This window comes from Cutaneotrichosporon oleaginosum (assembly GCF_008065305.1).
Source record: "Cutaneotrichosporon oleaginosum strain ATCC 20508 chromosome Unknown ATCC20508_contig01, whole genome shotgun sequence".
Classification (NCBI taxonomy): Eukaryota; Fungi; Basidiomycota; class Tremellomycetes; order Trichosporonales; family Trichosporonaceae; genus Cutaneotrichosporon; species Cutaneotrichosporon oleaginosum.
Genome location: NW_027072170.1, coordinates 1,987,516 through 2,002,676, shown reverse-complemented (window position 1 = coordinate 2,002,676; position 15,161 = coordinate 1,987,516). Strand labels below are relative to the sequence as shown.

General features: G+C 59.7%; 4 protein-coding genes across 4 annotated transcripts; 2 read left to right on the top strand and 2 right to left on the bottom strand.

Moving 5' to 3' along the window:
* Positions 1 to 5,799: 5,799 nt before the first annotated feature.
* Positions 5,800 to 8,255, top strand: COLE_00803 (uncharacterized protein; the record flags this gene model as incomplete). The annotated part of the gene is made up of 4 exons (XM_018422011.2): positions 5,800 to 6,059; positions 6,125 to 6,378; positions 6,505 to 7,586; positions 7,620 to 8,255. The coding sequence occupies 4 exons, from the start codon at positions 5,800 to 5,802 to the stop codon at positions 8,253 to 8,255; spliced, it is 2,232 nt and encodes a 743-aa protein (XP_018281920.1).
* Positions 8,256 to 8,446: 191 nt separating this feature from the next.
* COLE_00802 (uncharacterized protein) lies at positions 8,447 to 9,372 on the bottom strand (the record flags this gene model as incomplete). Its single annotated transcript, XM_018422012.2, has 3 exons — positions 8,447 to 8,749; positions 8,781 to 9,278; positions 9,310 to 9,372. 3 exons carry the CDS (start codon positions 9,370 to 9,372, stop codon positions 8,447 to 8,449), a joined length of 864 nt encoding a protein of 287 aa, XP_018281921.1.
* Positions 9,373 to 9,845: 473 nt separating this feature from the next.
* Positions 9,846 to 11,466, bottom strand: COLE_00801 (uncharacterized protein; the record flags this gene model as incomplete). The annotated part of the gene is made up of 3 exons (XM_018422013.2): positions 9,846 to 10,800; positions 10,841 to 10,962; positions 11,254 to 11,466. The coding sequence occupies 3 exons, from the start codon at positions 11,464 to 11,466 to the stop codon at positions 9,846 to 9,848; spliced, it is 1,290 nt and encodes a 429-aa protein (XP_018281922.2).
* A 1,608-nt stretch (positions 11,467 to 13,074) lies between these two features.
* COLE_00800 (uncharacterized protein) lies at positions 13,075 to 14,911 on the top strand (the record flags this gene model as incomplete). The annotated part of the gene is made up of 6 exons (XM_018425115.1): positions 13,075 to 13,243; positions 13,281 to 13,361; positions 13,408 to 13,776; positions 13,823 to 13,907; positions 13,943 to 14,740; positions 14,776 to 14,911. 6 exons carry the CDS (start codon positions 13,075 to 13,077, stop codon positions 14,909 to 14,911), a joined length of 1,638 nt encoding a protein of 545 aa, XP_018281923.1.
* Positions 14,912 to 15,161: the final 250 nt, after the last annotated feature.

The window sequence follows — 15,161 nt, the reverse complement described above, 5'->3', positions numbered from 1 at the left end:
CAAGGGCAACAAGCTCGATGCATCGTCGCCGTGCAAGGCACGTTGACAGCCGTGCAGTGGGAGCCAGCTGCTGTCGTTGTGTTGAGTGCGACGGGCGTCACTGGATGCAACTTCCCGAGGGCGGCGCCAGCTCGGGCGCTAGGAAGTAGATGGGGGAAAGTAGGGCGAGTGGGGGCACTCACTACATCTTGCCGGTGGCTTGGGGGGCTGAGGAATGGCCCGTGAACATGGAATTCGAGCGCCTTAGCACGCGTAAGCTCAACCGTGGAGGCCGCTTGGGGACACGCTTGGGTGGCGTCGGCGTTGCCCCGCCGGGCCGCCGGCAAAGCGAGCGGGCACGGGCACGGGCACGTGCACGCGCTCGTGCGAGTGGTGGCGGAAGCTTGATTTTGACGGGACTGGGCGCCGAGGCGCAGCCGATGGTGATGAATCAAGTGAAGGGGGAGGGGGCCGGGGCGGAGGTTAGGGAGGCGCGACGAAGATGGGAAAATCAAGACTTGAGTGTGAGGGGGGTGGGGGGGGGGGGGGGTGGGGGGCGAAACCAACGAGGGCATTTGGCGGAGACGAGTCATTGGCGAGATTTTATGTGGCGCTGAGCGACCACGACCCGTACTTGGTGATGAGTCTTCTCCGATAGTCCGAGGCTGCGACGTTGCTATGCTGAAGGCAAGATCGGCTGGGGTGCGCTTCGGGGGCGGAGTCTGGCCAGCGTTTGGTTTCTGGCTTCTGGGACGCCTGGAATGAAGATGAAAGAGGACGAGACAAAGAACTCGAACTCGATTGAGCAGGAGGCCGAGCAGGGGTGTGCGGAAGAAGGAGGAAGGTCGAGGCCTCAAGGGTGGATAGTGCGTGTGCATTGAGAGCGGTGGTGTCGTTGTGCTGTTGTATCGTCGTTGTGCGCGTCGTGGGGCCGGGGCGAGCGGTATTTGGGGACATGAAAAGGAAGCACAGCGCGACGCGATTGAACCAGAAGTAGTAGCTGTGCTAGCCGTGGCAGTCTGGCAGTTGTGGCGTGGATGGCGGGAGCGCAAAGTGTGGAATGAGCGAGGAGATCGAGGAGAGGGCACTGGTGGGCGCTGTAGTGGCGCGCTCTGTATGCTTCATGATTCATGATCCGTGATCCGTGATCTATAGACGTCTGACGCGCTGACGCCCCGGCGCCGGAGATCGAACGTGGGCGTTGGCGCACGGCACGTCGACGCCGTTCGAAAGATCGAAGGGTGGCCAATTGGTGAAGGCATGAGGGGGCCATGAGGGGTACAAGGCCATCAAGGGGGCCAGGGTGATGGATAGGGTGAGGGCGATCAATATCGGCACGTCGGTATGTCGGACGAGCCTTGGGTCCTTCTGCCTCCCAATTCTAGAGAGAAGCGATAGCGTTCAGTGTGGGTCCATGCGCATACGCCATCCCGCTTGCACACATAAGCCTTGGAATGTGACAGCTGACCAACGACAGAGCCTTGTAGACTTTCAGCGTTCATTCCACGGTTGTGAGGGGGTGAGGATGTTAGGGGCAAGACATGGAGGACGGGGGATGGGGGATGGAGGATGTGGAGGATGTGGAGGATGTGGAGGATGTCGGTGGAAGCTGATCAGCTGAGAAGCAGAGCCTTGGGGCGCAGACGCGTATCAGACGATCAGACAGCGTTGGGCGCAGCGGGCGCAGCAGGCGCAGCAAGCGTCCAACTTCTCGTGCTTGCAACCTGCTTCCTTTCACCCATCACTCATCACCCATCACCCATCGCTCATTGCTTCTGATCTCCATTCTGTCGAGGTGTCGATCTGTCGTACTGTCGTGACCATTCGCATTGTCGCGTCCATCGATCCCATCGATCCATCGATCCATCGATCCATCTCACCCGCGTATCACCCGCCCACAGCTCGCAGCAATCTTTTCGCCATGCTTCCTCAGTTTCTCAAACATCCTCCTGTAATCCTGTAGGATGTAGGATCCTGTGGGATCCTGTAGGATCATGTACGATCCTTACCGTTTCCGCCGCTGTCATGCCTGTCACGCTTGGATCCACTGCGCTCAAACCCAGCCTATCCACGCCACAGCGCTGCCATCCATTTCTGTCAGACTCTCTAGCATGACCCAGCATGATCCAGCATCATCCAGCAACGTCCGTGTCCCCCGCTCATTCCGCTCATACCACTCATAAACTCCCTTTTCTCCGCTACTCGGCTCGTTTCCCCCTTCGGCCCTTCGGCCTACTCACCAATGTTGTTGCTCAGTGTACCGGCGATCATTTGCGGCATGCTTCTCAGCTCTGATTGGCATGGACAACGATCCGCGATCCGACAATCCGACGAGCGATCTCGAGCGATCGAGCGACCGCGCGTGTGCGAATTTTGCCGCAGCAGGCGTGATCAGGAACCATCTGCTTCTGTTCCATATCACGACACGTTGCATATGCCCGGTCTCGAGGCCCGAGGTCTCCCTGTTCTCGCTTTCGCGAATTCGCGAACGCCAGCTCGCTAGTCTTGATGTGGAGCATGTAGATATGTAGAGGTCGCTGTGAGTTTGTAATAGGTTGAATAGGCAAGCAGAACACCCTGCGCACCCCGTTTCTCGACTCAGTTTCCATGTACTCACCGCTGCCCCATGCCCTATAACCCTACACGCGTACACGCGTAGCCACGAGTGGTCTTGGATGGTTCGTTGCCTGTTGTCATGCCCCCCCTCTCGGAGTCGTTGCAACGCGGCAACGGGCTTGTCGCCACGCGCCACGGTCACCGGTCAGTCACACGTCTCTCGTATCAGTCGTTAAGTCAATGCCAGCGCATCTGTAGCAATGACATGTCAGCTTCCTCGCTCCAGCTGGCCAGCTGATCATATCTGTCCGTGAATTGGGGGGGGGGGGGGCAGCGGCACAAGATGCCTCTGCCCTTCCCTATCACGTCGGGTCGCCGGTCGTCGCCCAAGAACGCGCAGCTAAGCCGCCCTACCGGCAGCATAGCCTGTGACCCGGAGTCGATGTGAGCTTCGCTATACGCCCCCTGTGCAGCAATCTCGAGCACGGAGGGCACCTTTAGCGAGCGGGCAATGTTGATGTTCAGAAGTCACGCTTGGCGAGAAAGCGAGATAGGCGGGAGCAAAACCACGTGATTGACATATGAGTGCCTGAGCGCGTACCTGACAATGGTTGACGGTACTCTCTGTCACAACAACAAACCACTCACCCCACCCCCGCGCATGCTCCTCCTACCATGGAATCCCCAAGCACGGCGGAGGAGCTGAGCCCGGGTGAAGAAATGACAGAGGAGGAGATTGCAGCGCTCGCGGCGGCTGAGGCTGCCGCGAAACGGCAACGTAGCTTCGAGCGATCTCTCGCCGGACCAAGCGTGGGCAAGGCAGGTGTGTGCGGAATTGCGGCGAACACTGACGGCAGGGCTCACGCGCGATCAGACAGGTTAGCTTAATCTTTTGCTGCCTAGTGCGTAGCTGAGGGCAGAAATCAATCGCATCATCGCCGAGGCGTCCAAGGGTTCTAAGTGAGTGGCGGTGGATTCGTAGAGAAGCTAGAGGCGGGAGCCACACGCCTGCAGGCTCTAAGGAAGGTGTTCTCTTAGCAACAACGACTTCATTGCTTCTGGTGTTCAGTTGCCTATCTCTGCGAACGACCAGCAATGCTTCGTTCGGGCTTGGCAAGCGCAGGCGGTTTGCTGATTGCAGATACTATTTGAACCAGGTGCGCAAAGACCAGGAACTCACCGAGAAGATCGAATGGTTCAAGGCGAAACGCGACGAGCTGGTGCGTGAATCGCCGATGGAACGTCTCGAGTCGGATGCGGACCGTATCGTGAGTAGAGCAAGCTTGACCTACACTCACAGCAGCTCCTCGAGGTCGAGGCACTGCGCGACCTGTCACAGACGATTGTGCATTGCGATTTAGACCAATTCTACGCATCCGTGGAACAGCAGCGCGATCCGTCGCTCAAGGGGAAGGCGTTTGGAGTGGGCCAGGGAGTGCTCACTACTGCATCAGTAAGCCAACTAGACGATCATAACTCACGCAGTACGAAGCGCGCAAGTTCGGATGCCGGAGTGGCATGGCGGGCTTCATCGCGAAGAAGTTGTGCCCACATATCATCCTGTAGGTTCGCGAGGCTCTTAAGCTTACACCAGCACCAACCTGCACTTTGATCTGTACACGGCTGCCTCCAATAAGGTGCGAGAGGTGCTACTACAATACGACGAGAATCTTATGATGGCGGGCCTCGATGAGGGGTATCTCAACATCACGTCTTACATGGCGACGCACAACATGACGGCCAGTGAGGTTGTATCCAAGCTGCGTGTGCAGGTCGAGGAGCGTACCGGCATGACCATCTCAGCAGGCATCGCGCCGAATCGCATGCTCGCGAAGGTAAGCCCGACGTGGATGCAGCTGACGCAGATCTGCTCGGACAAGAATAAGCCCAACGGGCAGTTCGAGATCCAGTTCGACCGCGCCGCGATCACCCGCTTTATGCGCGACCTGCCTATCCGGTAAGTGGGGGAAGTGTGACTTCTGCTGACAACTGCAACATTCCGGGCTTTGGACGCGTCACAGAGCGCTGTCTTGAAGGTCTCGGTGTAGAAACCTGCGGCGATATCTATAAGCGCCGCGCCGAACTGCTGGTCATGAACCATTGGTTCGGGTTTCGTGGCCTGTGCAAAGCGTACCTTGGCATTGCAGACAACAATGTCGAGCCGCACAAGCGAGGCGAGCGGAAGAGTGTGGGCGTCGAGCGGTGAGCTGGCATACCCAGGCGCGCAAACTGATAGCAGGACATTCCCCGACAAAACAGCAAACGACGACATCCTACGCGAGCTCGAGAGTATCGCCGAGGAACTGGAGAAGGACATGGCCACGCTTCAATATGCTGGCAAGACGATCACAGTCAAGTTCAAGTTACACACGTACGAGAGTGAGTTATTATTCGTCTGCGGATTCTTATGGAAGGCAAGTCGAGGGCGCTTAGCGTCAAGAAGTTCACTGCGAAGAAGGAGGACATACTGCCGGTCGCGGTCGACCTGATCCGCAAGGAGTTCCCACTGCGTATTCGCCTCCTGGGCATCAGGATGAGCAACCTCAAAGATTTGACGGTGCCAGACACTGGCATTCGAAATGTAAGCTCTCGGTGGCTCGATTTTTTGACTGATGAAAGTTCCTGAAACCCGGCACTTCCAGTTTCTCGCGTGATGCCACGCAAGAGAACTTCAATGAGGCGTTCCAGGGAGGAGAATCGGCTGGGCCAAGTCCTATCGCGCTTGACCCCAATCCCGACGCCGGACCGGTGTGTCCCATTTGCAGCCGGCGTCTTGGACCCGAAACGTCCAACGCCGACCTAAACGAGCACATTGATCTCTGTTTGAACCATGACGCGTTCGCCGAGATCGCTGAGGCGATGCCGCTGCCAAAGCGGGTCGCGCCAGTGGATACGCGTCCGCGGAAGAAGCGTAAAAGCTCGGGCTCGAGCTCTTCCAAAGTGGAGAGCAAGACAGGCAGGGGAAGTGTGCTCGAGTGGCTACGGCGTGGGTAATATTCCTGTAGGTCAAATAATCTGATACCATGCATGCAGCTATACCCTTTATACCCTCGGTTGTTGAGAATGACGCGTGGATTAGTGGACACACATCGCAGACCGCGGAGCTTTCTGGGGTGCGGCGTGATCGGATGCGGCGTCACGCGTATTGGCCGTCAACAACAATATAAATTGCCGACGCGTCGCTCCACCAACCACACTCTCTAACCTTCGTCTGCTGCCATCTCTTCCAAACCCATGCGGAGAACCCCCCTGTCATCACCCTCCATGACCTCAAACGCGTCGGCGCCAGCGCTGACAGCCGGCACGACAGCGCCCACATCGCCTTCCCCAGAGTCACCACTCAGCCCCGCGCCGGACCCCGGTAACTTCACTGCAACCAAGAAGCGCAAGGCGCCTGCCAGCGGCGCGATTCAGAAGAAAGCCAAGGCAGAGCCTAAGAACACACCAAAGACGCCCAAATGCAAGGCTAAGGCGAATGGCGAGAGCAAGGAGAAGCCCACCGAGAAGGGTACATACTGCCATCAGTGAGTCCCATCACACTTTGTGTGCGGCTTGGCTCAGCCAGTGGCATACATCACGCTTACACCAGATGTCGCACCAAAATCGAACCCGAGAACGTGCTTCGCTGCACCAAGCTGCGAAAGTACACCAAGTCAACGCCCGCGCGCGCGTGCAACTTGGCCTGGTGCGAGCGCGATTTGCGCAAGCGATATGAGGTCGATCCAGATGCCATCAAGGCGCGCGGACATAATGTTGACTCCTCCGTGATGGCCAAGCACGACGGCGAGAAGGAATACGTCTGGGCATGTCCCTGCTGCCTGGACGAGTGCCAGAACTCGACCTGTAAGTGGATATGGCTTACATTCCCCTGCACGCTACCCACCTTGCCTCTCACTTTACACGTCTATTCGAAACTGCTTGCGGCATGTCGTCTTGCTCGCTCCATCGCGATCCATCGCTGACTCGCAGGTCGAATTAAAAAGGGCCTGCAGCCTCTCGGTGACGTCGTCAGGCTCGCCGCCGAGCAAGGCGTGACTCCCCTCGAACTTGTCGCCCAAATCAATGCCGATGGGCCTGAACCTACCACAAAATCCCGCGTCGACATGTTTGACATGATTGACGGCGAGCTCAGTGACCTCGACGCACCTGAGCAGCCTGTATCAAGAAAGACCAAGAAGGAACCTGCAAGGAAGGCTGCAAAGAAGCCGACCAAAGAAACTAAGAAAGCTGCCCCCAAGCAGAAGGAGAAGTCAGTGCCGAAAAAGGCCGCCAAAAAGGAGACGCCGAAAGTCGCACCCCGGCCTCGCATCGTATGGCCCAAGTGCGACCCACCGGAGATTCCCAACATTGACACGCGGATGGGACGCGAGGAAGTCGAGCAACGCATGTACTTGCGCGAGTTTGTGTGCCGGTTTCGCGAGCTGCTCAAGTTGCCGGACCGCGGCCTTGGCGCACTTGACGACTTTGATCACCCACTTGGCGAGACAACAGTGCGGCAACTTGCAAGTGCGTTCCTGGGGCTCGTCGCGGATCCGGGCAGCGAGCATTATACTGGCGGCTACGAACCGGAACTCGACATCGACGTTGAAAACTTGCGCGAGGAGATGCGATACGCGGATCTTGCTCGATTTGCGTCCATTTACCAGGAGGCGTCGGACCTGCTGGGTCTCCAGATGCCACCTGACCCAACTGAGGCAGCACGCCGGCGCAACGAGAAGGCGATGCGCACGCTTCTCGACCTGGGAGCAGACGACGAGGCACCCGCGTGGGCGATGGAGGCGGGTCCTTCGAGCCGCCGCGGTGCCTCCCGTCTCCCCGCGCCGAGCGAGGTCGTGCGCATGCTCCTCGCGCTCGTGGAACACGTCACGCATTTGGACATTGTGCGGTTCCACATGGATCCCAATGTGCGGTACTCCGCAAGTGACGAGATCCGCAAGATGAGCGCCGCGCAAAAGGAAGAGGCGATGCGATGGGACGTTGAGAAGAAGCAGCTGAATGCGGCGCGGGTGCGCGCCAAGTCGGCGGCGGATACAAGAGCTGCGCGTGAGAAGGTGAGCACGACGGCGAACGTCAGCTGACAGCAGTTCAAGGAGCGGGAAGAGGAGCACCACAAGTTGAGCCGCATGGCGACGCTCAACTACCGTGCCGGGCTTGCGCGGAAGGCGATGCGCTTTGAGCCTCTTGGCACCGATCTCGACGGGCGGATATACTACACTCTCACGGCGCGTGAGATCGACCGGGAGCGCTACCGCCCAGGCTTCTGGGCGCGGGGCGTGCTCATCTGGGGCCGCGGGTGGGGCCAGGAGGAGGACGACATTCCTGCCTTGGTGGAGCGGTGGATGATTGTCAACTCTGGCGAGGATTTGCGCGCGCTCGCGAAGTACATTGCGTACAGATGGCGCACGAAGCACAGCGAGCTGGAGGCTGCGGAGGAGGAGGCAGCCAAGGCGAAGAAGAAGACGAAGGCTACCCCGAAGTCCACGCCTCGTCGGCCATCGCTCAAGCAGACGGCATCGGGCCGCAAGGCGGCGGTGAACGGCTACGACTCGGACGACTCGGAGCTTTCCTCTCCGCCCGACGACTTGCTCGAACTCCTCGACCCGCCAGGGTATGAGCCGAGCGCGGAGATACTGCAGGAGGAGCAATTCAAGCTCGAGTCGGGCATTGGGGAGGTGGCGATGTTGGTTGAGGCTCTAGAGTGGAAGGGTATCAGGCCGTAGTCCGTGACACAGGTCGAGTCTGAGAAGGCATACGAGGCGTATTTGGGTTGGGATGATGGCATTTGTACATTGATGCACGATACAGTGACGATACAATCTGTGTTGAGAGATATGGGAATGGCAGAGGGAGTGATGGTGGGGCATGTGATTGAGGGAGCTCTTGGAAGCTCTTGGATTGTCTCGGCCGCCACCTACTGATTCTTGGCGCGTTCAGCCGCAAGTTCCGCCTCGAGCGTCTTGACCCGCTCCTGGAGGTTCTGTATCGTCGTCCGCATCGAGCGCTTCATGCTCTCAGCAGCTCTCACCAGTCGCTCTTGGCGGGCGAGATGGTCCCCTACCTCGCCCATGGCCGTGAGCATGCTCCCGAGCGCGGGATGCTGTGCGCGACCCACGCCGACCTCGGATCCAGGCGTGCCAACAGAGAACGGGGAGTGCGTGGGGGTGCCGTGCTCGCGCGTCGGCGTCGCAAGGAAGGGGTTTCCCGTATGCGCAGCCTGGTGTCAGCTCGTCCGGCCCACGACGCACGCGCTTGGGCGTGCGCTCGCCGTCCTCTTCCGCCGACAGCTTGCGCTTCGCCACGAGCGGCGACACGGCCTCGAGGCGCGCCTGCACGGTCTGGCTGGAGCGGGGGGAGACGCGGGCCTCGGCGTCGCGCTCGAGGCCGTCGGCGTCGATGCTCTCCCAATCGATCTCGCCGTCGCTCTCGCGCCTCTGCGGCACGTGCGTGGGCGTGCGGCTTGCCGAGCTGAGGGCTGGCGCAGGGCTGTGTGGGTGCGCCTTCGCGGGCGTGTGCAGCGCGCTCCCCGTCGGGCGCATCAGGCGGCTCGGCGTCGTCGGCACCGTCGGCACCAGGCGCGCGGGCGACGCGCCCAGCGTCTGCCCTTGCGCCTCCGTGTCGTCCGCCCACTTGAAGAACTTGCAGCGCTGCGCGTCTTCCCGCGGCAGCGGGCATGTGTAGAACCACCGGCCTGGATTCTTGCTCGTCGGGCCCGCTTGGAACTTGCGCGCAGCGAGCTTGTGGCCCTTCCGTTAGCGCGGCGGGCAGGGCGCGTACGTCACACTTTATCCCCTCGGTGCCGGTTACGGTGCGCGTGGGAGCCGTGCGTGTTAGCGCCATGTGTGTGAGTGTCGGTGAGGAGCGTGGTGTATGCTGATGTGAGCAGTGTTTGCCGCTGAGTGGATCTGACTGCGCGCTGCGATCTGGAGGATCGACATTGTAAGGCCGATGACGTACATCACGTGCTTAACCTTCCCACGGTGGGAGTACGTGAACACCAACAGTCGGCTGCTGAGTGGTCGCTGGATGAAATGAGGAAAGCAGGCACGCCAAAGGTCGCGCGGCACAACTGACTTTGTGCTGGATGTTACATGCTCACGCGGTCCTCTCCACATACGCAGCTTGCTCGCGCTCGCGCCAACACCTACTCGCCTCCCCCGCCGCATTCCAGCACTGCATGACCGGATATGTTGTTGTGATGTGGCTGTTAACCTATTTTGGCCTCTCTATCTACCCTACCGCCTTTCTTCCCTTACAGGCCGAGCTCGTCGCTGGGTGTCAGCTGTATTCTTCAATGCGCGCGTAAGGTAGACTTACGCGTAAGGAAGGACGTGGGTGTTGCCGACGGCAACGACTGTTGGCTTGGCCTCGAAGAGGGCCTTGGCGGCCTTGGAGACGGCCGAGGTGGAAAGACCGTCGAAGGCAAGCGACTGCGACTGGATCGACTGGCCGCCGAAGAGGGCGGGCGCGGCGGCGTCAACGAGCGAAGCGTAGTGCTCAAGGGTAGTAGCGTCGGCGAACTTGGCCTTGGCGATGGCGCGCTTGAGCTCGTCCTCCTTAACACCCGACGAAACGGCCTTGATGGCGGCAGCGACGTCCTGGGCAACGGCACGAACGCCCTCGTTGGTGGGGGCCTGGACAACGACGTTAAGGAGCGAAGCGTCAGAGTACGAAGTCACAAACGAGCGGACGGTGGCACCGGGGACCTTGTCGGCCGCCTTGGACAGAGGGGTAGAGCCAGGCGACCACTTGAGCGCCGACTGGCCGCCGAGGATGTGGGGGATGATGGCGACCTCGGGGGCGGCAGCGCCGGTCTGGCCGTACGAGATGACGACGGTAGGCTGGGCAGAGGGGTTGGCGTGGGTGTCGAGGGGGATGCGAGCCTCGCCGCCGTAGTACTGCGACTTGGAGGTCTGGAGCGAGCCAGCGGACCCGGCGGCGCCAGCGAACGCAGAGCTGACGGCAGCGGCGAGGGCGTCGGTCGAGATGCCCTGGCCGACGACGGCAATGTTGGACTTGGCGAACGCGGCCTGCGCGAACGACTTGACGGTGTCAAGAGTCACGGGCGAATGGGGCGATGCGAAGATCGAGTTGCCGAGGCCACGGCGGAAAGCGACGGTGGCAGCGGTGTCAAGGGCAATGAGGGCGGGGTCGGCGGCAGCGGCCTCGGTCTCGCCACGGACGGTGGGGAGGACGAGCTCGGTGTACTCGTGCGGGGAGAACTGGGTCGACGAGAGCACCGACGCGAGGAGGGGAAGGAAGTGGCCCCTGGAAAACGGTTAGCACTAAAGCGAGCTATGCCACTCACTCGTCGCCGCGGAGGAACTCGGCGTTGATGTAGAGGTACTCGCGCGAGAGGCCAGCCGAGAGAACACCACCGTAAAGCTCCGTCTCACGGACAGTCTTGAGAGCCGAACCCGAGGCAGTCGACTGTGATGTCAGCGATTTCCGAGGCGGAAGACGCGATGCGGATTGCTTTACGGCTCCTCACGCATGCGTGCGCGACAGCGGCGCGCATGTCTCTAAAGCAGGGCAGAGGAAAATAATGCGCGGCGAGCGAGCGAGCAGCGTCTCTGAGGCGCGCTTGACCGAGCGCAACTTCCTCAACGCCTGACCCTCGGCTCCATCTCGCTCGCTCCGAGGCGATCCGCGCGAGCTCCATTTCATGCGCGCTGCACCATGTGTGCAAGGACATGCGCTTGCGCGCGGGCGCACACCCACCTTGAACACAAAGTTCTTGAGGACGTGGGCGACACCGGGTGCGGGCTCGTAGCGCGAGCCGGCCTTGACGATCACGGACACGCTCGAGGTCGCGGGGCGGAGGCCGTTGTCGATGCCGAGGACCTTGACGCCGGCTGCCTCCGAGACGTTGGCGGCGGTGGCGTAGGACCGGCGGAGAGCCGGAGCGGCGCGGGGGAGGCGGAGCAGAGACATGGGGGAGGGAGGGGTGGGAGAGAGGTGGTTGGAGGGACAGCTGTGGTAGAGAGCTCGACTTGCTCAATCGGCCGCTCCGTGGTTGGCCCTCCTACCCACACCTCGGAGCGACCCGCCCAGCGAAGGAGAATCGGTGTTTTCCTCGTGCCATCAACGTGTGGCACTTTTCGACATTGTCTGATTTTTGCAGGCTTCCGCTCAGATTCGAATCGCGACCGTCACTCCTGGATCTCCGATTTTTCGGAGGATATGAACGCACAGCACACCTTGGCACCTTTCGCTGCAGCCCCCATCCGGCTCTCCGTTACCCATCGCTCGAAGCCTTGAGGTGTTAACGAAGCGAGGGCGCGTCATGCGCATTGGGGACATTGTAGCAGTGTTGATTGAATATGTGCTGTGCAGCGGGGGAATTGGTGGCCAGCCGCTCGCTGCTTGCTGGGCCGCTACGTGCCGTCCGACATGTTGACTAACAGCTGCGGACTGACAGAAATGGCCGTCGACATCGCAACTGCGCAACTGAATGCCATGAATGCGAATTCCGCACTAGCGCACAATCAGAGTTGAGCCTGCGATCGGTCTGACTAGAGACTAGAATAACTATCTTGGGAGGGTACAGCAAGCGGAGGTACATTGCGGCCGATAACACATTACAGATCTGGGGGAGACTGCGCGGACACCAACGACGAGATGCAGCTATGCTGAGGGCACATGGCACAAACGCCCTCCGCCTTGAAGGCATATACGGCCTTGATAGTCTCCGTCTACTCCGTCCAACGGCCCCAAGTGTCTCAACGCTGTGCAAGTCTCAGATCCCCCCACCTCCGCGGGAACTGAACCGACGACGATGGCCGGCGGAAAATCATGTCGTACTCGGCGTGAAGGTTGACTGTGAAGTATTGACATGTACCAATTTCAGGGTAGATACAGTGATCTTCCCTGCGCATCCTGCACTTCACCCCCTTCACAGATCACAGATCGCAGAGCGACAGGCACTTGCGGGGGGGGGCCCTTTGCATCTGAGAGATCAGGGGCTAAGGGCAAGCCGGCCGCGCCACCCACAAGACAGGCACGCCGGCATCGAAAGTATCGACCCGAGCAACATGTTCGGGTGTCAGAGTAATCCAACTTTTGTAATGGACTTCTAATACCTTGTCAAGCTCTGATTAGCAGAAACAGTTGCTTGGCACCTGCCATTTCACCCCACACAACCTTCCACCGCTGTAGCCCATTCCTCACGTTCCTCGCAAGATCCCAAGTCGCCCAAACTCGTGTACAACTTGACCCATCTACTTCATTTCTCTCCTCTTCTCTCACTACTACCTCTCTCATCAATCCCTTCTCATCGCCGCAAGCCCAGCGCGTCGCAGCGCGTTCATTCATCGCGCCTGCTCCATCTCACACTCCTTTTCCCCCCTTCTGATCGCCTCGAGCACCCCATCGTCCCCCCCCCCCCCCCCCCCCAACCAACCACCCTCCCCTAACGGGCACTCTTCCTACTGTGATTCCGGCACTATGCCGCTCCTCACGCGGCGACCAGTAATGGCACTATGTGCCGTCGTCTTCATTTCTATCCTCCTCTTCGCCGGCTCCCACCATGAACCTACCACCATGAAGCTCGAGAAGTGGCTGCCAGAAATCGGGATCAACAACAAGGGCAACAAGAGCTTCCGCGCGACCCGTCGGCGCACGCGCGCTCTCCGGCAAAAGTGCACCCAGCCCGACCTCTTCGAAACCATGTACGGTCGCACCAACATTCGCATGTCGCGTGGTTACGAAGGTTCGTAACCCCCTCCACGGCGTGTCACTGACTTCAGGTTCGCTGTATCGCGTCGAGCAGTTCGTCAACAAAATCCTGCGCGGGGAGCCTGTCACTTTTAGTGCTATCGGCGGGAGTGGTAAGCTTTGCCGACCACGCAAGTGCCTGCTCATTGCTGACTTCAGTCACCGCGGGCCATCATGTAGTGGCGGAAGAGATCTGGGTCAAACTGCTTGGCGACTGGCTCCGCGACTGGTTCCCACACGATGGCTTCATCACCGTCATCAATGGAGCAGTCCCCGCGACTGGCTCGGGGTACTTCTCTTTCTGTTTTCCGCTGCACATTGCCGATGACTCGGATCTAGTCGTCATTGAACTTGGCGTCAATGACGAGCCCGATCCCGAGATGACTGACAACATGGAGGCTCTTCTGCGCGGTGTTCTCGGCATGAACAACAGCCCGGCCGTCATGCTTGCTGAGGCGATGGCTTTCAGCATGGGCCAGATGTCTGGCGGTGGTGGACGCTATCATCTCCCTGTTGCGCAGTACTACGGTGAGTTCCGCCACAAATGCACGGGCTCGAGGCTGACGTGCCGCAGATGTTCCAGTCATTAATCAACGCCACCCGCTTGCTAACCATTTTGCTCGGTTCCCGGAAGTGGTCCCGATGTATTTCTCGGAGGAGTACGTGCGCGCCCGAAAATAGTGCTCACACCCAGATGGGAACAGTCTGACCTGCGGCACTTCAACTGGCACGGCCACCGCGACCTCGCATACCTTGTGGCAAGCCTGATTCGTGATGTGGCCTGCGAGCTTGTGGCCGACCCCGATTACTTGCCACCACCACCCGATCACCATCCGCCTGGTGTTCAAGAGCACACTCCTGGCTCGCCTGGCGAAAGTTTCCACGATCAAGTGACTGCGCTGTACGGCGAGGACACCAGGCATGTTCTCCGTAAGATGGAAGCGGATTGGCCTGAGGAAGCGCGCTCCTGGCTATACCAGCCCCCGGCGCCGAAGCAACGCAGGCGCGACAATGTGGAGGGGCCACCGCCACCTGAGGGCGAAGAGGCGCCTCAGGAGGAGACCCGTGTTCCAGAAGAGCCCGCATTACCCCCTCGAGTGTGGATGCCTGGTTTCTGGTCACGGCCAGCGGAACTCGGCATGCTCCCCCGAATTAACGGCATGGAGGGCTGGAATGCGGACGTGAATCATCGCGTCCCCGAATTCCATCCGACTTGCAAGAGCACACACTCAGAGGATCCACAGTTCCAGCTCCTCCCTATAGAGAAAGACCCGGAGTGGGACTACTGGGTGCACCCTGAGCACTGGGATAAGCCGTACTACGTCTCCAAGGTTCCTGGTGCCAAGGTCAAGTTTGAGATTGAGACAAGCGTTGGCGTCGTGAAGGTCTACAGCTTGTTTGCGCACGACATGGGCCTCGGCAAGTGCAAGTGCTGGGTCGACGACGCGGTAGACGTCGGAAAGATCATTGATGGTCGCTGGGGCAATGCTGCGTGAGTGTGGCTCTGAGAGACGGATCTGACAGTAGCAACATTGGCCACCTTACGACGCTGAGCACGACCATCCCAGCCGGGACACACAATGTGACGTGTCAGATTTTGGAGGAGACGAACGATCCACATGGCGGTCATGAGTTCCGCCTCATTGGCGTTATGGGAGGATAGACACCGCTGAAGGACCATCATTCATAGCATTTCTGTACTATTAGATAGGAGAGGGCGCTTAACGTTACAGGCATTGTTTCTGCACGAAATCTGAATGCGCGCTCTGTAAAGGTGAGGTGCGACGATGCAGGAGTCACGTGATCAAGCACCTCCACCTGGAGCGAGCGATTCAACAACAATGACGGGCACGATGATCGTTCCTCCGCATCACTTCATTCATCTACATAACACATCCACGCACCTTTTGCCG